At 44.1% G+C, this 14,707-nt stretch overlaps 1 protein-coding gene across 3 annotated transcripts in view; it reads right to left on the minus strand.

Moving 5' to 3' along the window:
• Window positions 1-14,707, minus strand: part of LOC138664030 (zinc finger protein 84-like) — a 54,036-nt gene that overhangs the window by 6,720 nt on the left and 32,609 nt on the right. Inside the window, exons 2-4 of one of the 3 annotated variants that reach the window (XM_069750437.1) lie at window positions 2,050-2,200; window positions 1,741-1,920; window positions 1,534-1,657 (exon numbers count right to left, since the gene is read on the minus strand). The exons of the other annotated variants lie outside the window; for them this stretch is intronic. Of the exons in view, the coding sequence (XP_069606538.1) occupies window positions 1,534-1,657; window positions 1,741-1,920; window positions 2,050-2,127 (382 nt within the window). The 5' untranslated portion in view covers window positions 2,128-2,200. The remainder of the gene's footprint in view (window positions 1-1,533; window positions 1,658-1,740; window positions 1,921-2,049; window positions 2,201-14,707) is intronic. 3 annotated transcript variants of the gene reach the window in all.

Here is a 14,707-nt window from a genome sequence, read left to right on the forward strand (position 1 = left end):
ACCATCCAAACTCATGGAACTGGAGAGGATCTGCAAGGAAGAATGGCAGAGGATCCCCAAATCCAGGTGTGAAAAGCTTGTTGTGTCATTCCCAAGAAGACTCATGGCTGTACAAGCTCAAAAAGGTGCTTCTACTCAACACTGAGCAAAGGGTCTGAATACTTATGACCATGCGAAATCTCAGTTTTTTTTAATAAATTTGCAAAAATTACTACATTTCTGTTTTTTTTCAGTCAAGATGGGGTGCAGAGTGTACATTAATGAGAAAAAAATGAACTTCTTTGAATTTACCAAATGGCTGCAATGAAACAAAGAGTGAAACATTTAAAGGGGTCTGAATACTTTCCGTACCCACTGTAACAGTGTGTCAGATATTCTGGAGTTGGTTTGGAAATGGGTGTTTGCAAATAAGATATTACCGTATATACTTGAGTATAAGCCAAGATTTTCAGCCCATTTTTTTGGGCTGAAAGTCCCCCTCTCGGCTTATACTCGAGTCATACCCAGGGGTCGGCAGGGGAGCGGGGGCTGTCTAATAATACTCACCTGCTCCTGGCACGGTCCCTGCAGGTCCCTGGTTCTCCCGGCGCCTCAGCTTCTTCCTGTACTGAGCGGTCACCTGGTACAGCTCATTACAGTAATGAATATGCGGCTCCACCTCCCATAGTGGAGCCGCCGCTCCGTCTTCAGCGTCTTCTGCAGTGACGCTCAGGTCAGAGGGCGCGGTGACGTGGTTAGTGCGCACCCTCTGCCTGAACGTCAGTGCAGATGATGCTGAAGATGGAGCGGCGGCCGGAAAGAGGAAAGGTGAATATTTAAAGTGCCGGGGGCCTGAGCGACGAGAGGTGAGTATGTGATTTTTTTTCTTTATCGTAGCAACAGCAAATGGGGCAAGTGTCTGTATGGAGCATCTTATGGGGCCATAATTAACGTTTGTGCAGGATTTTATGGGGCAAATATCTTTATGGAGCATCTTATGGGGCCATAATTAACGTTTGTGCAGCACTATATGGGGCAAATATCTTTATGGAGTATCTTATGGGGCCATAATCAACATTTGTGCAGCATTATATTGGGCAAATGTGTCTATGGAGCATCTTATGGGGCCATTATTAACCTTTATGCAGGATTATATGGGGCATATTTTAATATGGAGCATCTTATGGGGCCCATCATAAACTTTATGGAGCATTATATGGGGCGTATTTTGAATGGTGCATCTTATGGGACCCATCATGAACTGTATGGAGCATTATATGGGGCTCCTGATTCAATATGGATATTCAAAAACACTTAACCTACTGATGTCTCAATTAATTTTACTTTTATTGGTATCTATTTTTACTTTTGAAATTTACCGGTAGCTGCTGCATTTCCCACCCTAGGCTTATACTCGAGTCATTAAGTTTTCCCAGTTTTTTGTGGCAAAATTAGGGGGGGGGGTCGGCTTATACTCGAGTATATACGGTATTTAAGAAGAAATGACAGTCCAGGAACCATGCTTCACTACAAGTGTGTATTTAGTACTATTACCTGGTGATGTGAGGGGCTGGGGAACCTCCATCATGACGTCCTTGTACAGATCTTTGTGTCCTTCTAAATACTCCCACTCCTCCATAGAGAAATAGACGGTGACATCCTGACATCTTATAGGAACCTGACACATACAATGGTACAGTCATCCCCCCGATCCCTTCATAGCGTTACTTTATAATGTCCCAGCATTCCCAGCAGTGTCACCTCTCCAGTCAGCAGCTCAATCATCTTGTAGGTGAGTTCTAGAATCTTCTGGTCATTGATGTCCTCATGTATCAGGGGGTGAGGTGGAGGCCCAGTGATTGGGCTCAGGGGTCTTCCCAATCCCTCAGACACAGGGTCCTGACAGCACTCACTACAGGTCTTCTTCACTACTGTGTAATCCTAGTTATGGAGACACATATTAATAAATCTCACTACAGACATTTCCAGAGTCCTCACCTCTCCAGTTCTGTCCATCTGTTATTCCCATAGATAAGAATGATGTAATGTGACGTCATCAGAATCTCTCACCTCTCCAGTAAGCCGGGAAAGAATCTCTAGGGTGAGGTGTACTATCTTCTCTGCCTTCTGGTCCTTGTCCCTATCCATCCTTGACTGGTAAATCAGGAAAAAATCTCTAATATAGAAGATGTCCACTGAGAGGATCCGATATTGTAGGGACCTAAGTGGAAGAAGATGAGCCATTGTAAAATTATAAAAAGTCACGCCCATGTAATGATACAATTACTGGAGATAATAAGGGGAAATATGAGCAGATATAACATCTATACGTTCTGTTTCGTATGAACTAGACCGTGAGTAAAATGTTTCACCAAAGCAGCTTCACACGAACTAGCCACAGATGCGATGCAAACATGAATGACACAAAATTGCTGGAAATCAGCTCTTCTCAAGCTGTTGGCACTATCCAGACCAGAAACTACAGGTCCTTAAAGGGAATCTATCAGCAGGTTTGTTGCTATGGAATCTGAGGAGCTGCATAATATGTGGGAAGAGACCTGATTTTAGGGATGCGTCACTTGCTCAGCAGCTTTCTGTAATTTCAATACAATCAGTGTTTTATCAGCAGTGTATCGTCACTGCTGGACTTTAGAGTCCTTTGCAAGGCAGTCCAGCTAATCTGTGTAACCCCGCCCTCACCACCTATTGACAATGTGCAGTATACCAGGCATGTCAAACTCAGGGTACCCCGAGGGCCACATGAGTAACAAGAGGTTGTTGCGAGGGCCGCACACAGCAGCTAATGTCACACACGTATTTTAACAGAAGTCAATGAAAACAAGATATGAAGTACTAATATGTAACAGCAACATATATTTGCAGAGTGCAACAGCAACTATTATATTCAACAAAAATACAGCAATTAAAAACTAAACATTTATTTGCTATCTATTTTTTCAATCATTAGTGTTTTGTCCTGAGGCTTGACACCTCAGTCTGTGCACACTGCCAGGTGCGTGCATAACGTACAAACCCCATCCCAGAAGGTACGTGCACACTGCCAGGTGCGTGCATAACGTACAAACCCCATCCCAGAAGGTACGTGCACACTGCCAGGTGCGTGCATAACGTACAAACCCCATCCCAGAAGGTACGTGCACACTGCCAGGTGGTGCATAACGTACAAACCCCATCCCAGAAGGTACGTGCACACTGCCAGGTGCGTGCATAACGTACAAACCCCATCCCAGAAGGTACGTGCACACTGCCAGGTGCGTGCATAACGTACAAACCCCATCCCAGAAGGTACGTGCACACTGCCAGGTGCGTGCATAACGTACAAACCCCATCCCAGAAGGTACGTGCACACTGCCAGGTGCGTGCATAACGTACAAACCCCATCCCAGAAGGTACGTGCACACTGCCAGGTGCGTGCATAACGTACAAACCCCATCCCAGAAGGTACGTGCACACTGCCAGGTGCGTGCATAACGTACAAACCCCATCCCAGAAGGTACGTGCACACTGCCAGGTGCGTGCATAACGTACAAACCCCATCCCAGAAGGTACGTGCACACTGCCAGGTGCGTGCATAACGTACAAACCCCATCCCAGAAGGTACGTGCACACTGCCAGGTGCGTGCATAACGTACAAACCCCATCCCAGAAGGTACGTGCACACTGCCAGGTGCGTGCATAACGTACAAACCCCATCCCAGAAGGTACGTGCACACTGCCAGGTGCGTGCATAACGTACAAACCCCATCCCAGAAGGTACGTGCACACTGCCAGGTGCGTGCATAACGTACAAACCCCATCCCAGAAGGTACGTGCACACTGCCAGGTGCGTGCATAACGTACAAACCCCATCCCAGAAGGTACGTGCACACTGCCAGGTGCGTGCATAACGTACAAACCCCATCCCAGAAGGTACGTGCACACTGCCAGGTGCGTGCATAACGTACAAACCCCATCCCAGAAGGTACGTGCACACTGCCAGGTGCGTGCATAACGTACAAACCCCATCCCAGAAGGTACGTGCCCACTGCCAGGTGCGTGCATAACGTACAAACCCCATCCCAGAAGGTACGTGCACACTGCCAGGTGCGTGCATAACGTACAAACCCCATCCCAGAAGGTACGTGCACACTGCCAGGTGCGTGCATAACGTACAAACGCCATCCCAGAAGGTACGTGCACACTGCCAGGTGCGTGCATAACGTACAAACCCCATCCCAGAAGGTACGTGCACACTGCCAGGTGCGTGCATAACGTACAAACCCCATCCCAGAAGGTACGTGCACACTGCCAGGTGCGTGCATAACGTACAAACGCCATCCCAGAAGGTACGTGCACACTGCCAGGTGCATGCATAACGTAAAAACCCCATCCCAGAAAGTCTGTGCACACTGCCAGATGCGTGCATAACGTACAAACCCCATCCCAGAAAGTCTGTGCACACTGCCAGGTGCGTGCATAACGTACAAACCCCATCCCAGAAGGTACGTGCACACTGCCAGGTGCGTGCATAACGTACAAACCCCATCCCAGAAGGTACGTGCACACTGCCAGGTGCGTGCATAACGTACAACCCCATCCTAGAAAGTCTGTGCACACTGCCAGGTGCGTGCATAACGTACAAACCCCATCCTAGAAAGTCTGTGCACACTGCCAGGTGAGTGCATAACGTACAAACCCCATCCCAGAAGGTACGTACACACTGCCAGGTGCGTGCATAACGTACAAACCCCATCCTAGAAAGTCTGTGCACACTGCCAGGTGCGTGCATAACGTACAAACCCCATCCCAGAAGGTACGTGCACACTGCCAGGTGCGTGCATAATGTACAAACCCCATCCTAGAAAGTCTGTGCACACTGCCAGGTGCGTGCATAACGTACAAACCCCATCCCAGAAAGTCTGTGCACACTGCCAGGTGCGTGCATAACGTACAAACCCCATCCCAGAAAGTCTGTGCACACTGCCAGGTGCGTGCATAACGTACAAACCACATCCCAGAAGGTACGTGCACACTGCCAGGTGCGTGCATAACGTACAAACCCTATCCTAGAAAGTCTGTGCACACTGCCAGGTGCGTGCATAACGTACAAACCCCATCCCAGAAAGTCTGTGCACACTGCCAGGTGCGTGCATAACGTACAAACCCCATCCCAGAAGGTACGTGCACACTGCCAGGTGCGTGCATAACGTACAAACCCCATCCCAGAAGGTACGTGCACACTGCCAGGTGCGTGCATAACGTACAAACCCCATCCTAGAAAGTCTGTGCACACTGCCAGGTGCGTGCATAACGTACAAACCCCATCCTAGAAAGTCTGTGCACACTGCCAGGTGAGTGCATAACGTACAAACCCCATCCCAGAAGGTACGTACACACTGCCAGGTGCGTGCATAACGTACAAACCCCATCCTAGAAAGTCTGTGCACACTGCCAGGTGCGTGCATAACGTACAAACCCCATCCCAGAAGGTACGTGCACACTGCCAGGTGCGTGCATAATGTACAAACCCCATCCTAGAAAGTCTGTGCACACTGCCAGGTGCGTGCATAACGTACAAACCCCATCCCAGAAAGTCTGTGCACACTGCCAGGTGCGTGCATAACGTACAAACCCCATCCCAGAAAGTCTGTGCACACTGCCAGGTGCGTGCATAACGTACAAACCACATCCCAGAAGGTACGTGCACACTGCCAGGTGCGTGCATAACGTACAAACCCTATCCTAGAAAGTCTGTGCACACTGCCAGGTGCGTGCATAACGTACAAACCCCATCCCAGAAGGTACGTACACACTGCCAGGTGCGTGCATAACGTACAAACCCCATCCCAGAAGGTACGTTCATAACGTACAAAACCCATCCCAGAAGGTCCGTGCATGATGTGTGCAGGAGGAGGGCCACTCACTTACTTCTTTGCCTGTGCGGCAGTGGGTCCCTTCTTCCTCGGTCACAGTATCCCAGTCACTCTCAGCCTTCCTGACTTAGGACGGAGATCAGCAGCCACGCGAGCCGCAGATGTACAAAACGCGCAATCAGCACTTCCGGCTCTTCATTCATTGGCCGATATCCCTGCATATGACCTGCTTACGTCATCAGCAGCCGACCAAAGTACACACATCATGGATTGACACGGAGCTACTTGGTCGACTGCTGATGATGTAAGCAGGTCATATGCAGGGATATCGGCCAATGAATGAAGAGCCGGAAGTGCTGATCGCGCGTTTTGTACATCTGCGGCTTGCGTGGCTGCTGATCTCCGTCCTAAGCCAGGAAGGCTGAGAGTGACTGGGAGCATCTGTGGCCCGCACAAAAGTCTCAAACTTTGTGTTTACAGACAAAGTTTGAGACTTTTGTGCGGGCCGCAGATATGCCTGTAAAGGGCCGCATGCGGCCCGCGGGACGCGTGTTTGACATGCCTGCAGTATACACAGGAAGCTGTTAAGCAGTCGTATGGGTGGAGTTATACATACCTCAGCATTCATAGTGCTGGGCCGCACAGAGGCTCAGTACTGAGCACTATTGCAGCGCTGGAGTCCTGGGTTTAAATCCCATCAAGGACAGCAACTGCAAAGAGTTTGTATGTTCTCCCTGTGTTTGCGTTGGATTTCCTCCAGATTTCCTCCCACTTTCCAAAGACATACTAATTGGGAATTTAGATTGTGAGCCCCAATGGTGACAGTGATGATGATGTCTGTAACGTGTCTCTATGCAAGAAAATAAATAACATCTGTAGCAGAGAAAGCAGGAATTTTATTAAAACCAAGCAGTCCAGTAAGGGTTTTGGAATTCGAGTGCATGAGATTCGCAAAATGGGATTCGAGAGTATGCGCCGAAGGGGCAATAGACTATAATAGTGCCGACAGAATGAACGTGTGCTCTGTCCGCCTCCAGTGCCCAAAAAACGATGTACGACAGAGCGTAGGTTCTAATATTAATCAATGATTATGTGTTCATCTGCAATTTTTTTCTCAGCTCGGATCGGAGAAAAAAAAAAAAATCACAATATGGTGCGAGTGTCCACATATATCGGAAGAGGCTTTCTAACGCAAGTCAATGGACACAAGAAAAAAAATTGCACGGCACACGGACCATGCGTGTGCAGTGTGATTATTACGCACTCATCTCATAGGAAATCCAACATTTCATCAGCCGATTACAGTAAATTCACAGCGTGAACAGTCAGAACACAATAGAAAAGATATATATAGAATTAAAAAAATATGGCGTGGGGTCCCCCATTTTATTATTAACCGGCTAAGGGAAAGCCGACAGCTGGGGGCTGAGGTTTATAGTCTGGAAAGGGGGCAATAAACATGGAACTTCCCATGCTGTTCATATCAGCTCACAGCTGCATACTTAATGACTGGGCCAATTTTTACAATTCTGACCACTGTCCCTTTATGAGGTAATAACTCTGGAACGCTTCAATGGATCCCACTGATTCTGAGATAGTTTTCTCGTGACATATTGTAATTCATGACAGTAGTAAAATTTCTTTGATATGACTTGCGTTTATTTGTGAAAAAAGGAAACTTGGCAAAAATTTGGCAATTTTCAAATTTTTTATTTTTATGCCCTTAAATCAGAGAGTCATATTGCACAAAATAGTTACCGTCATAAATAACATTTCCCACATGTCTACTTTAGGAAGTTATAAGTGTTAAAAGTTGACCAGTGATTTCTCATTTTTACAACAAAATTTGCAAACTATTGTTTTAGGGACCACCTCACATTGGAAGTGACTTTGCGGGGTCTATATGACAGAAAATACCCAAAAGTAACACCATTCTAGAAAACTTCATCCCTCAAGTGCTCAAAATTACATTCAAGAAGTTTATTAAGCCTTCAGGAATTTTTGGAATGTGGAAGGAAAAAAACATTTACTTTTCTTTCACACAAATTTTCCTTTAGACAATTTGATGTGCAATTGATCCTGAGCAGAACGATACTCCATAAAACCTACTGTTTGGGCATATGGAAGGGAAGGAGCGCCATTTGACGTTTTGAATATAAAAATGTGCTGGCATAATTAGCAAATGTTATATCATGTTTGGAGCGCCCCTGATGTGCCTAAACAGTGGAAACCCCAACAAGTGACACCATTTGGGAAACTAGACCCCTTAGGCAACTTATCTAGATGTATATTGAGCACCTTGAGCACCCAGGTGCTTCACAGAAGTTTATAACGTTAAGCCGTGAAAATAAAAATCTTTTTTTTTTTTTCGCAAAAAGCTTTTTTAGCCCAAAATGTTGTATTTTCACAAAGTTAACAGGAGAAAATGGACCCCAAAAATTGTTTTTCAATTTCTCCTGAGTTCACCCATACCCCATATGTGGTCGAAAACTACTTTTGAGGCACAGTGCAAAGCTCAGAATGGAAGTAGTGCCATATTACAGTGCAGATTTTACTGTTATGGTTTGCAGGTGCCATGCTACAATGGCAGAGCCCATGAGGTGCCAGAACAGCAGAACCCTCATTAAGTGACCCCATTTTACAAACTAAACCTCTCAATTAATTCATCTAGGGGTGCAGTGATTAGATTGACACCACAGGTGCGTCACAGAATTTTATACCATTGGGCAGTGAAGAAAAATGAATTTACATTTTTACCACCAAAATTGTGTTAGCCCCAAATTTTACATTTTCATACAGGGAAAACGGTGAAAATGGCACCAAAATTTGTCCCACAATTTATGTAGAAATACCCCATATATGGCTGTACAGTACTGCTTAGCCATACGGAGAGACTCGGGAGGAAAGCAGTGCTATTTGCCTTGTGGAGCACAGATTTTCCTAGAATAGTTTGCGGACTCCATATACAGAGTATCAAGTGATCTCATTTTGGAAATTTTACCCCTTTGGGAATTTATCTACAGGTGTAGATTTTGACTCCATAGGTGTTTTTCAGAAACAAGCAGCAGTGGATCTTGCCGAGTGAAAATTGCAAACTGCCGTTGTAGTCACCAGTACATTATGCACAGCTCATGCTTCTGGAGACACGCATCTGTAAAGTAGGAAGGCTCTCATCACTACAGAAATGTCAAACTTAGGCGCTAAATGTCGTTTATGCACACTGGGGCTCAGAATGGAGAGGGACCATTTGGATTAGGGAGCAGAGAATTTGCTGAATTTCTTTTGGCGGGTGAGGAGCTATTTAGCTTTTCCAGAGCCTTTGTGCTACCAGTAATGTGAAAGCCCCTATATTTCCATTAACTGAGTGGGGACTTTATTTTGCGCATTCAGTTGAAGCTTTTATTGGTAATATTTTACATAACATTTATGATCACAACCGACGCTCTACACTGAACACCTATATTGGGGTCTACATCTAAATCTCTGAGTGACCTGACAGATGAAACCCCCGATAGGTCAATTCACTATAATGAGGCAACAGAGTTACTGTGGACTACCTCTAGCCTGTTCAGCGGGGTCCTTCTTTTCAGAAGTGCACAAAACTGTGGCTGACAGCACTTTTATGCAATCCTAAAAAGATGGACACAGGTCCTATAGGGCAGGGGTGTCAAACTGCATTCCTCGAGGGCCGCAAACCATGCGTGTTTTCAAGATTTCCTTAGCATTGCACAAGGTGCTGTAATCATGATGTGTGTAGGTGATTAAATTATCACCTGTGCAGTACAAGGAAATCCTGAAAATATGACCTGTTTGCAGCCCTTGAGGAATATATCGTTCAACATGTGGTAAAATTGGTAAGGCAGCTTTATCTTTCAGGTCAATATGATTACAGCGATACCCAATTTATATTTTTTATGTTTTAGTGTTTTTACACAATAAAAACTACAGTATTTTATTAGAAAACAATTATTTTTGCATTGCTTTATTCTGAGAGCTATAACTTTTAGTTTTTTGCTGATAAGCCATATTACAGCTCTGTTTTTTGCGGGGCAAGATGACGTTTTCAGCTGTACCATTTTTATTTACATTAGTCTTTTTGATCGCGTTTTACTGCACTTTTTGTTTGGCGGCATGATGATAATAAAGTATTGTTTTTTGTCTCATTTTTTATTTATTTTTTTATGGCGTTCACTGGGACAGTTTTATAGAGCGAGTTGTTACGGACGCGGTGATACCAAATATGTCTACTTTTATTGTTTATTTTTTATTTCCACAAATAAATGTATTTATTGGAAAAATATTTTGTTTATTTTTCGTTATGTGTGGATTTAAAAAAAAATGGGAAAGCCTTATATACAATCTCCCTGTTTCTGAGCTAGAGATTGTATATAAGACTTTACCAGACTTGTGTTTCAATGGTTGGGCCGGGTCCGTTTGTCTGCCCTTATTCACACTGAGGTCAACATTGACACATGGTAAGGTTTTAATATTAGACAGTGTAGGTCCGTCCCGATCAGTGTCACCTTGTCGTGGTGGGATCGCTTTTATGCTATTTTTCATCAAAAACAGTATTACTAAAAACTCTGTTATTTAGATGCACTTTTTGCTTTTTATTTACGTAGTTACAGCAGTGTTTTGCTGATTTATTCTCTTGTAGGTTTTATATGTTTTATGGCCAATGTGAACATGCGCTTAAGACCTACATGTGTACCAAGTCAAGTGAAGCTCAATTTATGTGTTTTTTATTTGTATTATTGCATTCTGTGCAAGCTGGAGAGTGGCTTCCCTGTTTCTGAGCTAGAGATTGTATATAAGGCTTTCTCAGACTTGTGTTTCACTGGTTGGGCCTGGTCTGTTTGTCTGCCATTATTCACACTGAGGTCAACATTGACACATGGTAAGTAGTGATGAGCGAGGGTACTCCTTGCTCGGGTTTTCCCGAGCATGCTCAGGTGATCTCCGAGTATTTATGACTGCTCGGAGATTTAGTTTTCCTCACCCCAGATGAATGATTTATGGCTACTAGACAGGCTGAACAAATGTGGGAATTCCCTAGCAACCAGGCAAACCCCACATGTACTCAGCCTGGCTAGTAGCCGTAAATCTTTCAGCTGAGGTGACAAAAACAGAATCTCCGAACACTTACAAATACTCGGAGATCACCCGGGCGTTCGAGTATACTCGCTCATCACTAATTGTAAGGTTTTAATATTAGACAGTGTAGGACCGTCCCGATCAGAGTTACCTTGTCGTGGTGGGATGGTTTTCATACTATTTTTGATCAAAAACAGTATTACTAAAAACTGTGTTATTTAAATGCACTTTTTGTTTTTATTTACTTAGTTACAGCAGGGTTTTTGCTAATTTTTTCTCTTGTAGGTTTTATACACGTTCAGTAAGTTGCACTGCACTGATTATATATCTCAATGACATATGTATCTATCTATATCTGTATATAACATTGTTTTATTAGTTAGTAAACTAGCTTGAAATGACAGAATTACTGTATGTAAAGGCTGATGTTAAAAATGCATTGCATACGGATTGCATACACGTCATACGGTGAGAAAAATCCCATTGTACTCTCATGACACTCTTCCTACCTTTTAGGAACAACATCGGACCAATTATATTTACGCTAATCAGTGTGAACCTTTAAACCAACAATTTTTTAAGAAATTAAAGAACGAAATTTGGCTAAACACTTGAAAGCTTCAAGAATTGTCCAAAACGGATATTAAATACGTTACAAAATTGGAATATCAAGCTCTTAATCCATTAATCTAGATCAGACCTAGCGGTAATTATTAAAATGGCTGATAAGGCTGGATCAGTAGTAATAATGAATGCAGTAGATTATGCAGATTACCGTATTTTTCGGATTATTAGACGCATCCCCCCCCCCAAATTTTGGGGGAAAATGGGGATGCATCTTATAACGTGAATATACCTTACCGGCCGCGGTGGAGCAGGGTCCCAGGGTCGCTGCTGGAGGAGGCAAGAGTGGAGCGTTGCTGAAGGCCGCAGTCTGGGATGAGGGGGTGTTTGGATGTGTGGCGCGCCGCTGCAGATGTTCAGTGCTTGGGGCTCTGCCGACATTTTGTGAAAGCCCAGAGCCCCCGCACTTACATGGTTTACTATGCAGTGGACTCTGGGAAAATGGCTGCTGGGGGCAGCGCATGCACAGATGGAGATCTCAGCACCAAGATCTCATCTCCCGAGATCTTGGTGCAGAGATCTCAATCTACGCATCGCTGCCCCAAGCAGCCATTTTCCCAGAGTCCCATTTTCACATAGTAAACAATGTAAGTGCGGGGGCTCGGGGCTTTCACAAAATGTCGGCAGAGTCCCCGCAGTACCGAACACCCTCAGCAGTGCGCCGCACATCTGAACACCCCCCTCATCCCATCCTGCGGCAATGCTCCACTCTTGCTTCCTCCAGCAACGACCCTGGGACCCCTCTTCACAGCAGCCACCACCCCTGGTAAGCAATAACATGCATAGATTATAAAAAGCACCACTATTTTATAAAACAAAAATATTTTGCCTATTTTTATCCTAAAAATTTGGGGTGCATTTTATAATCCACTGTGTCTTATAATCTGCTGCAAAATACGGTATGTGTGAACGCCTAGGTCAGGGAACCTTTTTGGCTGAGAGAGCCATGATGCGCCATATATTTTAAAATGTAATTCAGTGAGCACCATACAATATGTACATATGTAATAACTATCTTTCTTGCCTTGCGCAGGCATGTACTACGGAGGACAAAGAATGAACTTCAATCCAATATTTCGGCCAGCATGCAGCCAGCGGGTAAGGAAAGGGTGAATCAGACACTCGAAAACTGCGCCCATATGACCCAAAACCAGTCCCGCCAAATTCAGGTGACAGGTTCCCTTTAAGTTGGGCTTAATGAAAAACTTTGTAAAGCCAATGTATAAAAATGCTAAAGCATTCAAGCATTTAATTAATACATTTCGGAGGTTAAATGGAGAAATCAAAGGAAGGAGCCTTTATTGAACTTCAGATTTGTAAGCTGAGGAACTGCTGTGTTGCATGGGAAGGAAAAAGCTGCATGAGTAGCATTCACATTAGTGGTAACTAATTTTTTGGAAAATTCAAAAGCAGATTACTATAAAGAGTTGGTGGAAAATCTTAAATGATATAAGGATTTTGGCTGAAACATGGCCTTAAAGATTCATTTCTTACATTCACATCTAGACTCTTTCAGCAAACTGCAGAGCAGTGAGTGACGAACATTGAGAGAGATTTCACCAAGATATTGCAGATATGGAGAAAAGATATCAAGGAAAATGGAATTTATCAATGCTTGTAGATTACTGTTGGACAACTGTAAGAGATGATCCGATGCAGGAGTACAAGAGACAAGCAAAAATAGTGTTGTCACTGAATGAGGACCAAATTTTGTAGTGCAATTTCTGTAACTGTTTAAATTTAGCAATAGTGTTTAGACAGGTATTAGTTACCGTATTTTCCGGAGTATAAGGCCGGCGTCACACTCAGCGTAAGACAATACGGTCCGTATATTACGGCCGTAATACGCTGAAAAGTCCCCAAAATAGTGGTCCGTAGCTCCTCCGTAGGCAGGGTGTTTCAGCGTTTTTTGCGCACGGCATCCTCTGTATGTAATCCGTATGGCATCCGTACTGCGTGTTTTTCTCGCAGGCTTGCAAAGCCGACATACGGATATACAATGGATCCATGTGTAAAAAAAACAAAAAAAACATATATACTGTGATGTCAGTAGACACATATATGTATATATATTATTACTTCATACAGCGCTAGATATACTAGATATAGTATTATTACTTCATACAGCGCTAGATACTTCATATGAGGACAACCAGCAGAGGGCGCCCTCATATGAACTCGAGCCTGGGAGCTTTCTAGGAAAGTTCCCACGCTCCAGGAACAACCAGCAGAGGGCGCCTCACCACAAATGAAGGTAAATATTGGTCATTGACCTACTTTACCTTCATTCTCCGGGGTTTTGCAGGCAGGAGCAGCGCTGCATTAGCAGAGCTCCTGGCTGCAAAATGTTTTAACCCCTTCAGATGGATTTACATTGTGGGACCTTACAGATCTTCGGAAGGTATGTATATTGTTGGTTTATTATTTTTTCTTTGTTACAGAGCGAGGGTCTTCAGAAGGATTGAGCGTAGAATAAATTATTACAACAACCTTTGTTTTTATTTCAATAAAATAATTTTTAATAATGTGTGGTTTTTTTTAACCCTTTACTAGTATTGGATTAATAATGGATAGGTGTCATAATTGACGCCTCTCCATTATTAATTTGGCTTAATGTCACCTTACAATAGCAAGGTGACATTAACCTTCATTACCCCATATCCCACCACTACACGGGAATGGGAAGAGAGAGGCCAAGTGCCAGAATAGGCGCATCTTCCAGATGTGCCTTTTCTGGGGTGGCTGGGGGCAGGTGTTTTTAGCCAGAGGGGGGCCAATAACCGTGGACCCTCTCCAGGCTATTAATGTCTGCCCTCAGTCACTGGCTTTACTACTCTGGCGGAGAAAATTGTGCGGGAGCCCACGCCAATTTTTTCCCGCCATTTAACCCTTTAATTTAATAGCTAGAACGGTCAAATTTTGCACATACACACTACGAACATTAGTAGTGTGGAATATGCAAAAAAAAAGGTGATATGAGATGGTTTACTGTATGTAAACCATGTCTCATATCATGTTGGGTTTAGGAAGGAGATAGCAAAAGCCGGTAATTGAATTACCGGCTTTAAAGCTATCTAGCGCTGTATGAAATATTAATATATATACATATATGTGTCTCACTGACATATATATATATA

Source organism: Ranitomeya imitator, chromosome 2 (genome assembly GCF_032444005.1).
Source record: "Ranitomeya imitator isolate aRanImi1 chromosome 2, aRanImi1.pri, whole genome shotgun sequence".
Lineage (NCBI taxonomy): Eukaryota > Metazoa > Chordata > Amphibia > Anura > Dendrobatidae > Ranitomeya > Ranitomeya imitator.